At 41.4% G+C, this 22,213-nt stretch overlaps 1 protein-coding gene across 2 annotated transcripts in view; it reads right to left on the bottom strand.

The window, feature by feature from the left end:
* The window catches only part of tspan9b (tetraspanin 9b), a 51,706-nt gene that overhangs the window by 15,972 nt on the left and 13,521 nt on the right, over positions 1–22,213 (bottom strand). The window contains exon 2 of one of the 2 annotated variants that reach the window (XM_017698943.2): positions 4,696–4,775. In XM_017698943.2, the coding sequence (XP_017554432.1) occupies positions 4,696–4,758 (63 nt within the window). In that variant the 5' untranslated portion in view covers positions 4,759–4,775. Of the gene's footprint in view, positions 1–4,695; positions 5,403–22,213 lie in introns of those variants that run through there. The other variant, XM_017698942.2, reaches the window with a different exon arrangement.

The following is a 22,213-nucleotide window of genomic DNA, read 5'->3' as shown; positions in this document are numbered from 1 at the left end:
TAGAACAGAACGCCTTGCTGTGAACTATTAAAATGAACAAAGGTTCATGTCATACGCGGCGGTCAGCCACTTCATACAAGCAGCTTTTAGTCTGATACATACCTCACTCCCTAGTTCATTACAGTTCGTTTACATGCACTTGAGTAATCAGATAACGGGAAAAGGTCTACATGTGTCAGACCGTAATCAGATTTCAGCTTTGCAACCGACCAATAAACTCACAGAAGGCGACGTGACGTAAACGAAACATAAAACTCAAACTTCATGGTGTTTTTTTTTTTTTAACATTGCACCACTTCACCTGAAAATATGAACATACATCGTCTGAAATATGAAAAATATTTAAATCATTCATTTTGTCAAGCATGTACATGTGTCAGCGCTGCTCAAAAACTGTTTTGCTGCCGTCTCGCAGCAACGTTGCTTACTTATTTCTGGGTCCGCGGTCTGTTTTCACATGTGCAGACTGAGAAATCCGAAAGAAATCTGAGTAAGAGTTTATGTGCTGATGTAAATGAAAGATTCCCAAAATAAAAATATCTTGTATTATGCAGGATAAAACATAAATAAAGTACAATATGGCCTAGCATATTGGAACAATATACTAAAACAATATACTAGAATAATATACTAGAACCCTAAAACAAGCTAGAACAAGTGCCCTAAAACACCAGCAATCGTGCTAGGGTGTGTTAGGATGTGCCTGGTACAATGTCTTTTTAAAAAAATGATACAGATCGGACTTGGAGATAATGGTTCCATATGGTTTCCACGTGATTCCATATGTTAGACGTATAGACATCACGTTGGACATAATGGTGGTGTCATGAGATTAGGAGATGACAAAAAATAGGTGGGGTGACACCACCCCATCCTTACTGAGGGTATAAATTATGTGTACAAACCCTGTATCTGTGTGAGTGTTGCCTGAGGGCCATTCTTCATGGTCAAGAAGAATAAATGACCTGCACTTCTGAAATCCGAAGAGTCTTTTTGTACTTTTTAGTTCATTTGATTCTTTTATTTTCTTTCAACAAACCGTTAAATTCGTCTTATTTTACCAACCTTAAATAATACCTAGGCTTAGTAGTTAAACAAGTGTCAAGCGATGACAGTGCACTGAGTTACAATTCAGCTCTCTTAATCTGATTATGATCAGATTATTGAGTACCCTTATTATTGAGAACTACTGTCAGAGACCCATCAGAGAAATAATGAGAAACAGACCTATGAAAATCAGTCTAACAGCCAGCAGTGAGCTGATGGTATCTCAGCATGGTCATGATATATCGCTGCCTTTGTCTCAAACCCTATTTGGTTGCAGGCACCTTCATCACAGAGCTGTCTTATGAAGCACTGACTTATGAGACAGCAATGGCAGCGAAGCTTCGAGGCAGCTGCCTTCAGTGTCAAACATAAACCAAAATCTCACTCATACCTCCTCCTCTTTGAGTGTTATAACTGACAATCCAAGTACAGGAGACCTGCGGGCAGAAGCCCTGAGTTAAACTAGTCCACTGACACGCTGCAAGCAGAACCAGACAAGTCCACTGCAGATGTCAGCAAAATGACACCCCGACTTAATGAATCCTGTTTGCAGGATGAACTGGTGCTCTTCCTGAATGTGTGAAGAAAAAAACTACACCCCCTTTCAGCAAGGTGGGCAACTCTGAAGCTGATCCCAAACAAATCTCTTTAACACTATTAGACTGATAATGTTCGACTAGACTCTGACCAGCTTTCTAAGATCCTCCGTGTCTGTGTGAGAGCATTTCTGACACAGAAAGCTCTGGCTGTGGAGTCTCTGTGAGAGCAGTTGGGGGATCAAGAGGGAATTTTGGCTGACAGAAGTTTTCTGCCTGCGATTTGGTACGTCTGTAAATAAACACATTCCGTCAGGAGGAGGAAAAAAAGCAGCGCAGATCAAACGGCTGGTCTCTCAGTCAACCCCGACCGAAAATTCTCCTCTAATCTCACACCCAGAGACTTCCCGGCTCACTCGCACATCAAGTGTTGGGTTTCAAGTGCGGCTTAAGCTTTCTAACCCTATTCAGGGTCTTTTCTGAACACTGCGGGTCCCTAAATGATGTACTTCGAGCCCCTCCACCACCTCAGTCAACTGATTTAGTATGCATGCAGCAAGACTGAAAAAGAATTAATAACCTCTGTAATATAGATCAGAAAAAAGTGAATAAACTCGAGGGTAAACTGACACAACAAGCAATATTTTTGAGGTTCAATAAGTCAAAACAGACAAAAAAGCCCCAGTAATGTTACAATTAAAAATAATAGAAAAACTACAACTGCATTGATTTTATTTAGTGTTTCACATAAACAGGACTACTCTTGCTCTCTTTGAAATGATACACGCAGTTGTTTAAGTACTGATGATACGCTCAGAGCAGCATGAGCTGTATTGTGATAACATTAAAATATCATCATATTGCCACAATAATCATATTAACACAATAAAACATGCAGAATTTAGAGGAATCTGACCTCTGGATTTAACCCATCTGTGCAGTGAAACACCAAAAACACTAGTGAACGCACACATTAGGGGTGCTGAGCACACCTGCCCGGAGCGGTGGGCTGCCCTATCCGTGGTGCCTGGGAGGCAGGTGGGGGGTTAGGTACATCTCTCAAGGGACAGTCATGTCCTGCCATTTAACTACAGTACTGCGTAAAAGTCTTAAACACCTAAGCAAATCATTTAAAACCATTTATCTCCGCTGTCGACCTCCAGAGGAGGATGGGTTTCCCTTCTGAGTCTTGGTTCCTCTCAGGGTTTCTTCCTCTTGTTCTAAGAGAGTTTTTCTTGCCAATGCCACCTTTGGCTTGTTGACAGGGGCCTGGATTTTCTGTGATGCTGCTTTGTGACAAGGCCTGTTGTAAAAAGCGCTATATAAATAAACTCTGGCTTGAATTGGGTCTGTTTTTGCCAGTAAACTGTATATATCGATTGAACAAACAAAGGTAAATAAACAAATAATAAGAATTCATTGATTTCAGAAAAGCAGCAGAAATGTGACCTAATCAGATGAACACAGGCTTGGCTCCTGACTTCGCTGCACTCCAGCCATCCAGCCATCCAGATTTGTTAAAGTCAATCAGCAATTAGACGATGATACGATTAATATAAGGTTGCCATAAGGAGACGGTTAAATGAACACACTCACATGCATAAAATCACTATTGACTGTATTATTGTTTATAATAATATTATATTAACTGTATTATAATATGAATGCTTTTACGAGCCGATAAATGCTGACTGCCCATTTAATTGAGCAGCTTTACAAATATAATTTTCTCAGGTGCTTTTTGCACAGGACTGCATGTACAAGAGAAACAGACTCTAAATCATTCACATGGACCCAAAATACTCTACATTTGTTGTTTTGGAAGCAAAGTCTTGATGTCATTTTATGACTTTTCCTAATATCATGAAAAATATTAAATGATACTCGCAGGGCTTCGTAGCTCGGGCACAATAAGTGACTACTGGTATTGCTTATAGCAAATAAAGACCTTGACCCTAGACCTAAACCTGACCCTTGGTAAAGACCTCACTGATATTTAGGAGTGAGAAAAAACTACACAATCCTTACCTTCTGATAATTTCCTGACAGTTTATGTGTAGTAATGTGTAAAGTACAGTATATTCTCTCGCATGTACACACATGCTCTAGCCTTTTTTAAAAGTACTTACACTTTTTTTCTGCCTGTTATTTTAGACAGTTTGGACAGTTGGACTCCAACTGTTTTGTTGATATATTTTTTGGAATTGAATAAGCTGACACATGACATACACAGCTAATTTTAGTGCACAAAATAGAAAAACCCATTTTTGATTTTTCCCCCAATATGTTAAGTTCAAGAAATTAAACATGATGAATAATTTGACCAGGGGCACTCAAGCTTTGAAAAATTCCCACCTTAAAAACGTTCACCTTGACACCTTTAAAGGGCCCATATTATAGAAACCTGAACTTTCTTTGATTTATTTTTCAATAAAACAGCTTGATGTATACTATAAATACATCAATAAATACAATATAAATACAAATCAAAACAGCTTTCGAGGTTGTGGTGTCACAATAGTAAACCATTTACATATAACTGCTCATTCAGTCTATAGCAGCTTACCCTCTTGATTAAGCTAAAGCGACGAAAAGATACTGTAGATGGTATCAGAATAGAAGATGTGGGGGGAAAATGATTAAACATCATTGCAGCTTTCCAAAGAATCCAGAGACCTGAAAGGAGCAGCGGAAGTCTATATATTCCTGAGGATTTCAGTCTGACCTCAGCACTTTGTACTACACATTAGCCCAGACTGCTTTCTAAATGATGTGTAATACAGGGCAGCCAATCAGAACAGAGCCCATTTACAGTCTTTAAAGGCAGCCAGTTCAATTCTAAGGTATAAATACATATTGTAAAAATGAAATGTAAAAAAACAAATCCTGACTGTTTCTGAAGCATAAAAGCATATAAATCATTATATGTGGAGTTCAGTGGGAAAATCCAAGAACAGCGTAAAGTATAGGACCTTCAATTTACAGAAAATGGTGAACACAGTGACCCAAATGCCCCTCAAACTGTAATCAGGAGTCCCAAGGCTGGTCTGCACATATGTACATACTCAAGGTGAAAATGTATTGTACTGCGGTGCAGCGAGGGGTCACTCACCCAGAAGAGCAGGTTGAAGAGGAACATCATGTATTTGACGCAGCACAGGCACCCGCGCGCCATCCTCAGCTTCTCCAGCTCTAGCAGGAAAACAAAGGACAGATCCAGGTAAAACACCAGAAACTTTCCCCTGCGCGATCTGCTCTGCGCCCCCGCCTTTCCGTCCACCTGCACCGCGTCCTCAGGGGCTGGCGGACTGACCGGCTGACTGTGGCCCCCCGAGCCCCGCGAGCCGTAGAAGGCACCCACAGCCAGACGCTGACCCCGTTGAGCGGCCCGGGAGAACTCCAGCTCAGCACTGTCCAGAGAGGGGCTCCGCTGAACAGCCCCGGACGCACTGACCTCACACTGCTCCATCATCAGCGACGGAGCTACCGGGGGACATGGCTCACACGCTCATACACCCTTTAAAACCACAAACGCACACTCAGAAACTCATCCACATCCGCCACTCCGTGCAGCGCGTCCTGCGTGATCTTCATTCTCTCCGATATTCCCCGAGAAAGTGCATCGTTAAATTCCCGAGGCACAGATGACCTGCTTTCAACTTCTCACTCTCGCTGCACCTATACACAGCACAATCTCTCTCTCTCTCTCTCTCTCTCTCTCTCTCTCTCTCTCTCTCTCTCTCTGCCCATTCATTCAGCGCTCTTCTCCTAACTCAGGAGTGTGTGTGCTCTCTCCGTGTGCTATTATTAGTGAGCTGCTCTCGAAGCTCCCCATCCCAGCAAGTGCACTTTATCCTCCCCTCTCTTTCTCTCACTCTCTCTCTCCCCTCCTCCTCCGGGTCAGCCAACAGGAATGTGGGTTTGCTGTTTTTTGGCCCCTCCCCTCCGGAGACACAAGAATGTGATTTTGTTTTTTTTTTTTAAGGGGCTTCATCTACATGCTGCCCGTGTCAATGAGACACGCCAGAGATGAAAACGAAGGACATGAAGGAAACAGGGCAGCATGTTGAATGTGTGCTTCTGTGTTTGTGCCATATTTGTGTCAGTGAGAAAAAAAAGGCAAAAGAGATTAGAAGTGAACGGAAACATAGAAAGGCAAAAAAGCTGTAACAGGGCGGGATGATAAAACGATTTAGTGGTGGGAGATACGTGATAAATGACACCTAAAGCTGGCCTGAATAATCGCTCCTGGGAGGTTAATTGCTGTTTTAATCTATCCTTTATGGTCGGAATACAACAAACACTCGCCAACCGGTGGAACGTTTCACAAATCTGTCATGGGACCGTGGGAGAAAGTTTCTGGTTAGGTGTTTCTACCAGCTGGAAAAGCACAGCTTTAGTTTTGTAATTTGAGAAAGATAACGGATCATTTTTAGCGGTCTGGTGACGAGCGGTTCTGGTTACAAGCGCTGAACTGTTCAGTTTCTCAACAATATCAGTACGAACAGCAAACATTAGCTGCCTCAGTACATCAGTGATGGATCACACCGACTTACTGTCATCACTCCTACCACATCCATATCAGAGCATGTCGCAGTATTCAGACACCAGTTAACAGACGACTGGGTTTCTCTATTCTGTCAAAGTGTTTGAGGGCTGAACCACGATATATCTGATGCTCGCTGAGTAAAAGCATTAACTGCAGTGTGAAACTCTTGCACCAGACAAACAGAGTCCTCCTTTTAGGTACGTGCTTTTTGGTCTTCTCTGATCTACGGTATCATCAATTTGCCGAGTTGTGCGGAGCGCTGCTTAAAGTTATCCAGCTCCTAAAAACAGCTAGCCTGGGAAGCTCTCCGATGCTACACACACAGCATCTTCAGTTTAATTTAATATCAGGGCTGTAACTCGCATGAACCCACCTCTTTCATTCACTTTGATTGCTTGGAAATGCACTAATGCTAAAATATGACTGAGTGCTGTAACAGGGCTTGTCAGCACGGTAGTTGAGAGGAGCAGACGTGTTAGATGCTGTTAAAGCTTGTAAGGATGTCAGGAAAGAGGTGAGTTCACTCTGGGACAGTACAGTTACGTCACTTATCTTGTCACTCGGTCACAGGAGAATAGATCGCCGATCGCTCCACTCAAACAGGGAAGCGGCGCCAGACAGGGAAGCACGTTTCAGATGTCAAAAAAGTCGGAAGTCACCAGGGCTGTCACTAGAACATGGAAGTGTGAGAACGGTCTATTACATCAAACATTTACCAAACATTTCTCATATTTCTATCGAGGATATATTGTGATGGTATCGTTTTATCAACCAGCCCTACTTTTAAGCCACTTAAATGAATTTGATCAGGCCTTTGAAGGGAACACTTAGCATTAAGGGAACCATATCCTTTTCCCTTAAAGTCCACTTATGACACTTGTGTGACTGCATTTAACAGAAACAGCCATAATTCATTTTACATGACCACGTCCCAACCTCTCTTTATGCCTTACAATTAAACAAGGGGTTTCTTTTGCTGTTAAGACTGATATATGTAAATGAGTTCTGATCTGATAGGCTGCCCTGTATTGTGCATCATTTAAAAGGCAGTCTGACCAAAACACAACCTTTAACAGGCCTTGTCTCGCCGTTTATCCCCTAGAGAAGCAGCCCAAATGTCTCTTATACTGTACACTCTTAAAAAAGATGGTTCTTGGAGTTCCTTAGTAAAGACAGTGGTTTATATATGAACCATGAACACTCCATGAGCCCTTTGCATGCTTAAAGGGTTCTTTCAGACAGATGGAGAATGTGTTGTATATGGCTCTCTATAGAAATTTTTGAAAAGGGTTCTATACGGCACCAAAAATGGTTCCTCTGTTGTTTCAGACTTGACACAATAGGGAGCGTGTTATCACGAAATAACATGACGGATGTGATCTGGTTGCCGTAGATCATCACAGCAATAACACACGGCCTGGAGTGTTCTATTGCTTTTATACAACAGTTAAATAAATAAAGTAAGAAATGAATAAACTGGGTCGTAAACGCGGCGTTTAATGTGTTTTAATGTTCAGTTCCTTCCACCAAATTATAGCTCCTTAACAAGCAGCTTGTTGCTACGTCAGAGTAACGAGCTCCGCCCACTCGCTGCACAGCTGGCAGTTCACTCTCCAGCTCCTTACACTAAATTCCCAAACTGTCGTCACCACTGAGCAGCTTTATTGTTTTATTATTGGGTCAGTTTTATGGCTCAGTCTGATTTGGTCAGACTCTGAAGATCAGACGACACGTTTGGCGAATGGTGTTCAGTTCATTTTAGGCTGTTTAGCTGTTCTTCTGTCACAGCTGCTGACTGAAAAGCTGCTCACTGGTGACGACAGTTTGGAAATTTAGTGTCGTCTCATCTTCAGAATCGGACCAAATCGGCTGTCGGTTATATGTGATCTTAAAAGTGTTCATTTTCTGTTTGTGGCAAAGTAAGAAGTGAAAACGTTCATATGGCTTGCGCGTCTCCTACAGCTGTCAAAGTCGTTGCTTAGCAACGGCATCTTAGCAGAGTGATACAGTGTTTGTGAAAAACCTGTGATGTTATGGGTAACAGCAGTTATGGGTATAATAGCACAGTTACAACACTTATCAACCAATCAACTAACATGGTCAGAAACAACTGTTGTACAAGTTTAGGTCTCAAATACAAAATCAACATTACACTGATGAAGAAATAATGACAATAACCGAAAAGTCACATCCTCAGACGACACGTCCTTCATCAGGTTTAGACTCGCTTTGAATTCTCTTTTTAAATTCACTCAAAACAATCATATTCATCTGCTCGGGGATGCAAAACCTACATTACAAAATGTTCTTTTGCACATTGCGTGTAATTACATATTTTAACCAGAGAGGTCTCCAAATGCCCAAAACTTACATTGTGTAGCTTTATGGGTGATCTTGAGAATAATCAAAATGATGTCTGGCTCAACTGCATTTACCTCACATTATTTCACAATATGCATTTCACAGCAGATCATGGACCCTGTCTGTATCTACAGTCCTGTTAAATTAGATTTAGTGCAGTGCAGTGTGTGAAAAATCACTGGCCTGCATCATTTTAACCAAAATATTGCACATTTGTTGGATTACATGAATGCCTTGATTCTTCAAAATACCCACAGAAACACTCATTTGCAACTGTGATTAGTCAAGAGCCTCATAGCACATAGGAACAGACACTGTAATAGATTAGAGCCTCACTTGCATATTGCAGTCAATACTGGTGTCGGTATTGCAAAGATCAATATCATGATAAAATGGAGTCTTTCACTCAAAGACATACGGGGTCGCCACGCTTCACATTAGGTGTGCAACTTATTTCTCACTTATCACATTCTATTTCTGTTACTTACACACACACACACACACACACACACACACACACACACACACACACACACACACACACACACACACACACAGACCTCTTTCTGTTGAATAAATTAGAGAAATGTAATCTCTCAGAGCAAAAAGCAGTGTGGAGCTCCGTGGAGATCAGCAAGCGTACTGTTGATGGAACACGGCCTGCTGTTGATGGAACAGGGCCCATGTGGGAGGTTCCAGTATGAATTATCCAGTCACAGTAGGTCCAGTGAGACGCAGGAAACACACACACACACACACCCACACACACACAATCTTGCCTGCATATACAGACACAGACTGTGTAATTTTATTTTATGGCGTTTACACGCAAAGACATTTGACATAAATGCAGACGTACTGTTACCTTAATCTATTACCAGTGTAACCAAAAAAGTTGCCATTGTTTGTGGTAACACTAACATGTAACAATGCAACTATATACAAATGCAACAAATGTGACCATATGCAAATTACCAATGTAACAATATAACAATGGAACGATGTACCAATGCAATGTAATGATGTAATGTACCAAAGTAACAATGCACCAATGACAATGTAACGCGACAATGTGCAAATGTAACATACCAATGTAAAAATGTACCCACATTCCAATATAATAACCTGCCAATGTAACAAAGTACCAACGCAACACTGTGCCAGTGTATCAATGTAACAATGTACCAATATACCAGTACAATAATGAGCCAGTGTAGCAATATAACACTGTGACAATGTATCCATGTAACAATGTAAGAATGTGCCAATTTAACAACTCAACAACTCTGTACAAGTGTACCCATAAAACAACGTACAATTCAACATTATCAACGTTAATCACACACAGTTACCAAAACCTATTACCAAACAAAAGCGAGGAGGTCTCTTCGTAGGTTTCTGGCTGTATTTTCATCTCAGTCTCTGTGTATGTTTGTGTGCGTGTACACAAGAGAGAGACAGAGACAGAGAGAGCATGAGAGAGAATCTGACCGCTAGCAAGGATGTCTGCTGACCTGTAAAAGTGTGTTGCCATGGCAATGAGTCACAGTCATGTGCAAGTCCTCCCATTTCTTATAGAAATGATATTCAGTAATGAGGACAGAGAAAATGTCCAACATGCACGCTCTCACACACACACACACACACACACACACACACACACACACACACACACACACACACACACACACACACACACACACACACACCAAACTCGCCTAAAATCAAAACCTTAGTAAACGTTTTACTTGGCTGTGAGAAGTCAAATTTACTTGGCTGAGTTTGTAATTGGAACGGATTTATAATTTAAGGAAAGCTCCTTCTGCTCTGCCAGATGACGCCTCTTAGTTTGCAACCAACGATTAATGCCTGACGACAAGACCACTGAACAGTGTTACATTCGAAAGCATTACTTTGTCATCTTTGTATAAAGGATTGAAGTTCATGTGGGGCTCAGAATCACCTCTGGATTATTTATTCACCTTCATATTCATTGCCTTATTGCTTTTTTGTCACTGTCCAAATGTAATTTCCTGAACTACATGGTGTGAACTGCATGGTGTGGTTGTGAGAATTTGTGTTATACACGAGTGGGTGTACATTCCTGCACTTGACAAGTTCCTATTTTGGGAACGGCGCGCCCTGCTGTCCGTTAGTTTGTGTGTGTGCGTGTGTGTTATTGCAGAATGCTGACTCGCTGTCTTTTCGGGACTCCGGGATCTCATTAGAAACTTGCTAATTAAGTTGGATTTGAAAGGCAAACTATGTGAGCCCTGCACTTAAACAAGCCTAGCCAATTACAGGTGCGAGAGCATCAGAGGTGGACATTTAATTCATTAATCTCAGACAATCTCACCACACACACACACACACACACACACACACACACACACACACACACACACACACACACACACACACACACAACTTTGACAAACAGAACTTACAAAGATCTGGGTATATGGAAAAGCTCTTTAACTTTGCAATGTAGGGCTGAAAAGATCAGGCGCTGTTCACCCTGTTTTAACATCCGTCTGGAGTGACCTGAACTTAAGTGGACCGCGAGCCGCGTAGCCGTTCACGCCTCCTATGTCCACATGTAACTGCTGCACCATTTAAGGTGGCTTTAAGTGGAAGGGGAAATTTTGAACATGAAAATGGTGAACAGCTGACGTCAGGGGTGGGTGATAATACATAACTGTCCCCCCTATTTGAAGGCACATGATTCCCTAAATGTAACTAAAGCCCAGCAGTGAGGAGCTGAACTTTACCCAAAGTGTCCAGTTAGCTGTTTTTACCAGCTGGAAAAGCACGGCTGCAATTTTTGTAATAGTCATAATTTAAGAAAGAGAAGATTATTTTAGCTGTCTGGTGACAAGCACTCGGCTATCCAGCTACAAATGCTAAACACATGGCCAACAACGGTGTTAAACTGTTTAGTTTCTAAACAACGTCAACTTAGTTTTAGCAAACATTAGCTGGTTCAATACGTCAGTGATGGATCACACCACCTTACTGCCATCACTCCTACCACATCCATGTCAGAGCACAGCAGACAACGGGATTTCTCTGTTCTTTCGTTGTAGTTTAAGGGATGAACCGCAAAGTATTCAAGACTAGACTGGCATGTTTAAACTGAAAACGGTGCCTTTTGTCTTGTTTGATCTACAGTATCTCAATTCACGTGACTCGAGTCGTGACAATTTATGTGACTCGAGCGCTGCTTCAAGTTAGTCAGCCGCTAGAAACAGCTAGCCTGCAAAGATAGCATTCTCCCGCTTTCCAATGCCTCACAGCTTCCTCAGGGCTGTGACTAACATGAACCCACTTCTTTCTTTCACTATCGTTGCTCAGGAACGCACTAATACTAAAATATAACCGTTTAGATGGAAGGATCTGACATGATTTAACACTGCTAAAGCTTGTTAGGATGTACAGAAAGAGAGAGTTCACTGTAGGACAGAACAGTAACTTACTTAGTGGACACAGGAAAACAGATTTATGGTCGCTCCACTCAAACAGAGCATGAAAAACTCCAGATGTTACTAAAGACTCTTTATCATTTTATTGCCCAGCCCTACCTGTTAGTAATGTTTTTATTTATTTATTTATTTTTTAAATTGAGGGTCCCGTTTCTTAGGGCAAGATTTCAACCATTACCCCCTGTAACTCAGTTCCAAGGGGTTAGGGTGACACTCGAAAACAAGGGGTAGGGGTAAAAAGAAGAAAGGGGATTGAGCCTAGGTCACGCTGGTCCATTCGTCAATGTTGACACAATTTAAACAACAAAGGGCATTTCCAAATGTAATTACGTAAAAACAAACAAAATAAATAAATAAATAAATAAATAATATGAGGTTTCGTTCTGACAGCGGCGACTGATTAAAGTATTGGATGTATATTGGACGTAGCAGGTAATAACTCGCAGCTTACAAATCATTTAACAAAAAGTTTTTGGCTAAAACTATTTTACTAATTACCAAATTACTAATCTATATAAACCCTACAAAGCATTTCAAGCTACTTTTCAAAGCATGTTCTTGAGTGCATGGTGTTTTAAGTCCTCAGCGCCCATCAAGAGAACTCTATTACTGTGCGCGAGAGCAAGAAATTCTGCATGCCTAACAAGAGGTTAGCCCACTCAGTAACCTGCCGTTCCTATTCATTATGCATTGACACAGAGACACCGAGCTCGATCGGAACACACTGCTGTACTCGTGAAGCAAAGCACGAGTGTGTGCATTAAAATGTCAGCAGTGGGGCAGTTTGTTTCCGAAAGAACTTTATCTCTCCGACAATAATCTACAAAAAATCCACCTACCTGCCCACCCACACACACATCACTGACAGCAGCACTCCTGCGGAGAGTGCATGTTTGAGCACAATTAATTAAAGAGACTCTGAGGATGCCAGAATGTGCCACTGCCACACAACACACTAATGAACATCTGCCTGTCAGTCTGCCTGCAAACACACACACACACACACACACACACACACACACACACACACACACACACACACACACAAACACTCACACACAAAGACACACACACCACACACACACACACTCTCACACACAAACACACACACACAATTCTTTGTTTTCGTGATCATACGTCCCATACAAACATTACATGTCTAAAAGTTTGTAGACAGCTGCTCATCTAGTGCTTCTTCTGAAATCGAGGACATTAATTGACGATCCAAACATGCCAGTCGCTCTTCTCTTCCTTTAGTTCTTCTCGCTAAGCACTTCAAACTTTAAGCTTAGAAGTACAAAAGGAAATTTTAGAAGCACACAAAGGACAACGCCACCAAAAATCAGCTGGCTTTACAAGAGGCTCAGTGCAAACCTATATACCTGAGAACTAGAGCTGGGCGATATGTCAAAAATATAATATTGCGATACTTCAAGAAATTTTCCTGATACGTCACAATATTTCATTTTTCAGACATCCGATCAGCTGGAACTGGAAATAAAAAATAAAAAATTAATTTGGCACACTGTGTTGTACCACCAGGTAAACAGGACTAATTTTGCTCTATTTATAATGAAACAGATGGTCAGTGTTCCACAAGTACAGGCATGTATTGTCTTGTGACTTAATTTGTCACGGTAACAATATATATTGGTCTACTGCCCAGCCCTTTTGAGAACTGACAACACATACATGAAAAAATCACAATTAGATATTGTCCCCCCCTAGTAGTGGATGGAAGTGACTGGCTAATAGGTGTATGAATCACAATTTTCTAGGTGTAATAGGTGTATGAATCACAACACTAAACAGGGAGTTTGTCCACGTTATTTATTTATTTATTTATTTGGTATTTCTGCTTATTTGGCTGTTTGCAAAATAGACATGAGAATGAAATTTGGCAGCACTGTAATTTTGAAATGCATCATCATTGTGAAACAGATTTTTAATTACTGTGGTTTTTAGTGTTTTTAGCACTATACTGGCCAAACTGTTTACAATAGCAAAAACTTGGTAAAGTAAGAAACAAACAGGCAACACAACGTGATGCTTTCTGAAAAGGTTAGTGTTTTATTTGCAGTGCCGCTGTGATGTGCACAGATAGTGAATACAGGACTTTTTTACAGCCCAGTGCTGTATTTTCAGGGGCTTCATAACCTTCGAGCCAATGCCTTGCACTGGGTAAAGTGACCAGAGGCTCAAAATGAAAAGTTTCTCGATGTCTAATTACAGCTGTGATCTCTCTTTTCAGGGACGTTCTGTGTGGAAGTAGCTCTCACACAGAGCCGGCCACCTGCACTCCCCGGGGGAAAGTCTCTGCTCCAGAATCTGCCCAACAATTAACCCGCCATTGACTTCTTATAGGAGCGGTATTTAGCACTTCTTATGTTGAGGTCAGCATTCAATAATGAAACAGCTTCATAAATAATTTGTGAGCGTTGACGCGAGCAAATCTGCAGCCACCATGTTAGATGTTCTGATTAGAAACAACTCCATGAGCTACGCTCAAACATGACGTCACAAGACTTAAGCAGCCCGACTTTCATACTGCAATCATCAAATGCAATTAAGGAGGGATGGGCTCGTCTTATCTTCAAAGAAAGGAAAAAGCCAAAATCAGTCACCAGGAATTTGATTACAAGAAGTTTAGCGTGTGTTATCAATAATAAGGTCTGCACAGAGACATGACTGGGCCCCTAAAAAATCCTGTTGACTGGGGGCCGACCCTTGGTAAAATCCTGGACCCTCATAGAGCAGGTACTATTTGGGGGTGGATCATTTTCAACACTGCAGTAACACTGTGGTGGTGGTGTGTTAGTGTGTGTTGTGCTGGTCTGAGTGGATCAGACACAGCAGTGCTGCTGGAGTTTTTAAACACCTCAGTGTCGCTGCTGGACTGAGAATAGTCCACCAACCAAAAATATCCAGCCAACAGCGTCCTGTAACCACTGATGAAGGACTAGAGGATGACCAACACAAACTGTGCAGCAGTGAACAGTGAGTGGACACAGTGTTTAAAAACTCCATCAGCACTGCTGTCTGATCCACTCGTACCAGCACAACACACACTAACGCACTACCACCACATTAGTGTTACTGCAGTGCTGAGAATGATCCACCACCCAAATAGTACCTGCTCTGTGGTGGGCTCTCATGGGGGCCCTGACCGCTGAAAAACAGGGTAAAAGGGGGTAACAAAGTATCAGAGAAACAGTTGGACTACAGTCTGTAACTGTAGAACTACAAAGTGACCCTATACAGTAAGTGGAGACGATAAAATGGACAATGAGCGTAGAAACGAGGAGGTGGTCATACTGTTATGCCTGACCAGGATAAATAACGGCCAATAATATAAGCTGCTTGAATGATGAAGCATAATAAACATTTATTGAGGCAGTTCATCATGAAACTCATGAAACAGCAGGACGTCTGGTATGTGAGAATCGGTAAAACGAGAAGTGCAGGGCATACCATTTAAACTGCACCGCCAAAAAACTGGTGCACTCTGGGCCAATTTAAACCCAGGGAATACTACAGTCTGACAGACTTTGGCTCTGAAACCCATTTTTGGACATGCCTAGTATTTTCTATTAGAGGACTGTTAAGCGGTCATGTTTTTCTGAATACAATGATCAGCCTCTTGGGTCCTAGTGGTGGGGCCCGGCCCTCTGGGAGGCCCTGATAATAACAGCACCCACGGGAAGAAAGCGCTTTACATGCAGCTCCCTTATAGAGAAGCAAGTTCCTGAGTCTGAAGGCTAAATAAAGAGAAGGAATCTGGGGCTTTTCTTTCTCAGAGTCTTGATTTACACCATACTAACCCAGGAGCTGGCTAAACTCATAAGACCGACTGTAAAGTTCCCCTCTTTGAACAGCTAAATACATCATGAATGTTAACGTTCTCACTCATAGCTGGGCTTTAATAGACCTGCCTCTGGGTGGGGTCCATGTTACTTTACAGTCAAGCTCCCTGCCAAATACCACACAAGCTATTTTAACTACCAAGTTCACTTATTTATGTCTGGCCTTTATTTACTTGTGAACGGATGGAGGATTAGCAAAGTAAGAGTTGGGGACACTGAGTCGTTCTTTTATTAGATTAGAATAGATTCGATTCAACTTTATTGTCATTGGCTCTGTACCTGTACTCTGCACAATGAAATGCAGTTAGCATCTAACTAGAAGTGCATATACAGTATTATTTACAGATGAAGTGCAGAAGAACAGTATATTGCGGTAAAAATAGATCTGCAAGTATAAATATAATATAATATACATACAGAGCAGCATATGTAAAAGTAAGTATGCAGAGTAAACTTACAGTAATTGTTGGTCCAAATATGAATAGCGCAGTAATAGACTGTATATAAAACAACTCAGACTCTCTGTAACGTGTCAAAATGATATGAGGGTTAGGATTAGATTCTGGGTTGAGGTTAAGGTCAGGGTTAGGATTAGGGCCAGGGTTAAATTTAGGTTTTGGGTTGAGGTTAAGGTTAAGATTAGGGCCAGGGTTAAATTTAGGTTTTGGGTTGAGGTTAAGGTTAAGATTAGGGCCAGGGTGAAGGTTAGAATTAGGTTCTGGGTTGAAGTTAAGGTTAAGATTAGGGCCAGGGTGAAGGTTAGAATTAGGTTCTGGGTTGAGGTTAATTTCTAAGATTAGGGCCAGGGTGAAGGTTAGAATTAGGTTCTGGGTTGAGGTTAAGGTTAAGATTAGGGCCAGGGTGAGGGTTAGAATTAGGTTTTGGGTTGAGGTTAAGGTTAGGATTAGGGCCAGGGTGAAGGTTAGAATTAGGTTTTGGGTTGAGGTTAAGGTTAAGATTAGGGTCAGGGTGAAGGTTAGAATTAGGTTCTGGGTTGAAGTTAAGGTTAAGATTAGGGCCAGGGTGAAGGTTTAGAATTAGGTTTTGGGTTGAGGTTAATTTCTAAGATTAGGGCCAGGGTGAAGGTTTAGGATTAGGGTTTGGGTTGAGGTTAAGGTTAAGATTAGGGCCAGGGTGAGGGTTAGGATTTGGGTTGAGGTTAAGGTTAAGATTAGGGCCTGGATTAGAATTAGGTTTTGTGTTGAGGTTAAGGTTAGGGTTAAGATTAGGGTTAGGGTGAAGGTTAGGATTAGGTTTTGGGTTTAGGTTAGTGTTAAGATTAGGGCCAGGGTTAGAATTAGATTTTGGGTTAGGTTTAAGGTTAGGGTTCAGATTAGGGCCAGGGTTAGGATTAGGTTTTGGGTTAGGTTTAAGGTTAGGGTTAAGATTAGGGCCAGGGTTAGGATTAGGTTTTGGGTTAGGGTTAAGGTTAGGGTTACGCTTTGGGTAAGATTAGGTAACCTTGTGGGGCAGTTGTGGGCTGGAGGTTAGGGAACTGGCCCTGTGACCGGAAGGTTGCCGGTTCAATTCCCAGTGCCAACAGTCCAATTGCTCCCCGGGCACCGTGGATAGGGCTGCCCACTGCTTCGGGCAAGTGTGCTCACTGGCCTCTAGTGTGTGTGTATTCACTAGTGTGTATGTGGTGTTTCATTTCACGGATGGGTGAAATGCGTAGGTGGAATTTCCCTGTTTGTGGGATTAAAAAAGTATCACTTAACATATTAACAACACATCTACTTAATGTGAGTCATGTACCAACAGAACATCTACAAGACAAGTTATTTCTATGTATTCAGATGCTGCTACTTCACTGATATGTAGTTAATGTGTTACTAATAATCTGTTAAGAGTTTGTTAATCATCTAAAAGGCCACTCCAAATAAAGCGTTACCTAACAATTTCTTTGTACTGTACTCCTGAATCCATGCATATACCAATCAAACATTAAAAATCCAACCTCCAGCTTCCCTCTTCTAAGCTGACTCCAGCATTAGATTTCTAACTTCACTGTTCAGACATTATCTAATTCAGTGAACACATACTATATAGCTATAAGTTTCTATCTAGCCATTGTTATCCTCTAATTTCTCCCTTTTCAGTGGACCGGACCCCTATTGTGACACCAAATATTAGGACTGAATGAGTAATCAAAATCATTTTATAATCATAATCATTTTAGATATCAAATATGCAACTTGAAGGAATTTTCGAGTCGCTACAGCTGCAATTTTAATTGCAACCCACATGAATCAATGTTGTCTTAATAGATTATAAGTGAGGAAATCTGAGCTGATAACAGAGCTGGCAGCTACATTCAGCAAATGTGTTGATCTTATTGGTGAAAAAAAGGTCTGGAGCTAAATTTATAGAAAATAATTACAATTAAATCACAACCAACTGAGTGAAGAACTGAGAAGGTGTGTTTCCTGTGCAAAAACGTGCAACATGGCTGAAAGCTAAAAGAAGAAAGGAAATTTGGGGCTTTATCAGCTTTGTGCGAGGTGTGAACGTGTTGCTTGCAGGAAAACTATACGTGGCGATTTTAAAGTGATAATGAGGTTTTAAGGGAACAGTTTCTTCTCTTTACTTCATGAGTGAACTTTCATGTCTGACTGCAACTTTGAGAACAATTAGCAAAAATCAGCTGTCAGGACATCAGTGATTATATAACAGGTCTAAGGAAGATGTTAACATTCTTCACTATCCTATCGGAGGCCTCATGACCATATTCAAAAAATGGTTGCGTTCACTGCACAGGATTTTTTAAAAATTGTAAAACAATCTTTCACCAACTGGTCTTTGATTGTTGTTCGTCATCAAAGTGCCCACATTGCACGATCTACCCTGAATGAAACACCAAACCCCTTCAGATTATACACATGGACAAAAGTCCTGACCAATGGTGCCGATTCTCAAAACCTTTTCTTGCAAACTGCCGGATTTCTTACAAACTAACGTGACTTTAGATCTAAGCAAACATGGCAGATGACAGCAAGGCTATTGCTATGCTGGTTCTGTATGCTTTCTGCACAGAAATAGCCAAGCGGAAGAAAAAAGATGGTTGAAAAGATTTTTTTAATAATCTAAAATAAAATATAAAAGATTTTTCAAAAGTAACAGATGAATTAAATCATAACAATTCACACAGAAGTATTTCATGGAGGATGAGCAGCTGGCTGTGTTTGTGTCTGTGAGTGGCCTTGAGGCATCAGGACGAGGAGGCCTTTGGTGAGTGGTTGTGAGGCACTGGGACAAGGCCGCCTTAACAAAGGCTATGACTTGATGGGACACACACACACACACACACACACACACACACACACACACACACACACACACACACAGCTGGAGTCTGTTTATATCATGAGACATTAAAACCCACTAATGTATGTATTTACTCTGTTATTAAAAATAACTGGCCTTTCTGTCCACTTTTTAGCATATTCTGACCACATGTGAGCAGGGGTGGGTGTCTCTAGGCACCTCATGATTCAATTCGATTACGATTCAGAGGCTATGATGTGATTATAAAATGATTATCCATGCATCTTGATGCATCTTTTCTATACAGGATTTCTATTTTCTCACTGTGTATATTTGTAATGATCAATAATGCATTTACTTCCAATATATTTTATTAATAAATCAAATGGAAGTGATGTGGCAAGTGAACAGGAAGGCTCTCATTCACTGCTGTTGTTTGGAGCACATGAGACGCTGCTGCGGTGACATAAGATCCAGTGGCAGTGAGTGTCCACGCAGCGGATGCTACAGGGACGTGTGCAACATAGCGTGAAAGCCCTGGTTCTCAATGACTGAGAACTGACATGCAGATTGCAGTTCACACAGCAATGTAGTCTCGCCAGGCTAGTAGCTATGAAAAGGCAAAGAGAGAGATTTAAGACAAACATTTGGAGACGAATGGATTTTATAAGCAGCGCAGTTGGTTTCCTGGAACGTGAAATCTGCAGCGAGAGACTGTCAAACACTAAAAAGCTGTGAAGATGAAGTCGCTTCTCTTTCAAATTTCCCCGTTCCACCTTACATGGTGCCACATTTACATTCAGTGCCTCAGTCAGAAATGAAAGTGAAACGGGGAAATTCGAACAAGAAGCGACTGCAGCCTCATAAAACAGCCAAACGTTGAGAGACACTTTACAAGAAACTGATCTACTTTTGAGGAAAAGTGTCCTGGCAAAGATGGAAGATGAAAGCAGCTATAGCTAAAGCTTAAAGCAGAGCAAAGTAAGTCTGTGTTTTCCTTTATAATTTTAACCTACACTAGGACATCAGCACACACTGGACATAAAATGCTGTGACTCCCAATGTGGTTTGATTTTTGCTGAAAGGACAAAATGGCTTTCTTAACATTTGGTCGCCGACTCCTGACCTAAACTAAGTTTTAATACAGAGGGTACCGATTTCTCTCTCATCCTTTTGTGTTTTTGTTATGTGCCACCACAGATTAGAAAAGCAACACATCTTTTTCTCCTTCGTCTCGCTCTAATAATGAAGCTGAGAGCTGATTAGAGTTTATTATCTTCGCTCATTCTGACCGTTAGTCTGTTTGCTGATGATGCACGCGATTCATTCACGTGACGTTACTGAGTAGGATGTGCTCATGCGGGTCATTTCAGGATTAATGACAGATTTGAGTCACTTATCTAACTAAGCGTGAACGATCGTGTCAGAGAGATCGGATTTGAGCAATGAGGCTTGTAATGTGAACGTAGTTTAAGAGTCGAGTCCCCCCCACCCCTACATGCGAGCACAGAGGCACTCTTAATACTGCCTGCTCTCTGTATTAATAGCTCTGGTAACAAGTCTGAAAACGTTCCTCTGCTATCAGTGAGCCTCCTCAAACTCTTCTTGTTGTACCTTCCACTTCAGTAGCGCACTGTATTGCTTTTCTGCACCATTTTAAGGAGCAGTGCTCTGCTGTCTCTTCTGCTCTAGCTCATATTCAAACTACTCTTGACCCTTCTGCCTTATAAGAGTCTCTACACATATCCTTAATTCTAATTCTTCTACCTGCCAAATTGGTCCTGCACCTCCCTCCTGAGGAAGCACGTCACTACTATTTCTAACCCTATGTGGCATCTCACTATCATGTCTTCAGTTCCTGGGTATGTTCCTGCTGCTCTGAATCCCCATGCTGTTCTCCCTGTTCCTAAAAAAACACAGGTGTTGATCCCACTATACTGGACAATTACCAAAGTACCTCTAACTTCTCATTTATAAAATACTAGAAAAAGTGGAAGTCTCTCAGCTGCAACTGTTAACAATCATTTTGAAATGCTTCCGTCTGCTTTTTGACCTCAGCACAGTACTGAAGTGGAATGGTTACATGTTCTCAATGATGTTCCTACAGCTAGTGATCCTGGCACCCTAAGTATTCTTCTGCTTTTAGATTTAAATGCCGACATTGATATAACAAATCATGAGTCTCCTTTTCCTTATGTCTTCTACTGGCATTACTAACTCAGTATTTAAATGATTTAAGTCCTATATTACTGATAGGTATCATTTTGCTGTTCTTCAACATCATAGATCTGATACTGTGTTGTAAGGTGTTCCACAGGGACCAGTGCTAGGACCCCTCCTTTTTGTCATATATATGTTGTCCCTTGGCTAAATATTCTGCCATTATTTATGGCATCAACTTTCACTGCTTTGCTGATGGTACTCAGATGGTAGTATAAACACACACTCCTCTCCCTCTTTTTGCCTTACTACTATGCATCTATGAAATTAAGCGGTGGATGAATGCAACTTTTTAAGCTAAATACTGATAAAACTGAATTACTGCTAATTAGACTTATGTCTCTGATTGCACGACACCCAGACTTTGGGATTTGACTTGATGGGGTTTCGGTTTAAGCCTCTTCTGTTGTTTGTACTTTTTTAATTCTGTCGTCTCTTTTGAGCCTCACATAAGAGGAGTTGTTAAAACTACTTTTTCCATCTCTGCAATATTACAATCACACCGCCTCCACCCTATATTGAGCTGAAACACTGATCCATGCCTTCATATCTTCACACTAAGGTTACTCTAATTCTCTTTTTATTGGTATCACCTTCAGCATGTTCAAAACTCTGCCGCTCGCTTGCTTGTCTCCTCCAAAAAACAGCTCATATCAGCCTAGTTTTTTAACACTTGCACTGGTTACCCATTTCTTTACACTTCCAATTCAAGGTCCTTCTCTTGATGTTCAAGGCCCTGAATGGTCTACCACCATTATACAGCTGACCACCTTCTCCTCATACTCTTGCTCGTACTCCAAGGTCCTCTGATGCAGGCCTCTTGTTGGCCCCTGCCTCTAAATGCTCCACTTTTGGGGGCTGATCTTTAACCAGATTAAGACAATTTGCAGG

Source organism: Pygocentrus nattereri, chromosome 1 (assembly GCF_015220715.1).
Source record: "Pygocentrus nattereri isolate fPygNat1 chromosome 1, fPygNat1.pri, whole genome shotgun sequence".
In the NCBI taxonomy this organism is placed as follows: Eukaryota; Metazoa; Chordata; class Actinopteri; order Characiformes; family Serrasalmidae; genus Pygocentrus; species Pygocentrus nattereri.
The sequence above is the reverse complement of the archived record's forward strand: the minus strand, read 5'-3'. Positions and strand labels throughout refer to the sequence as shown.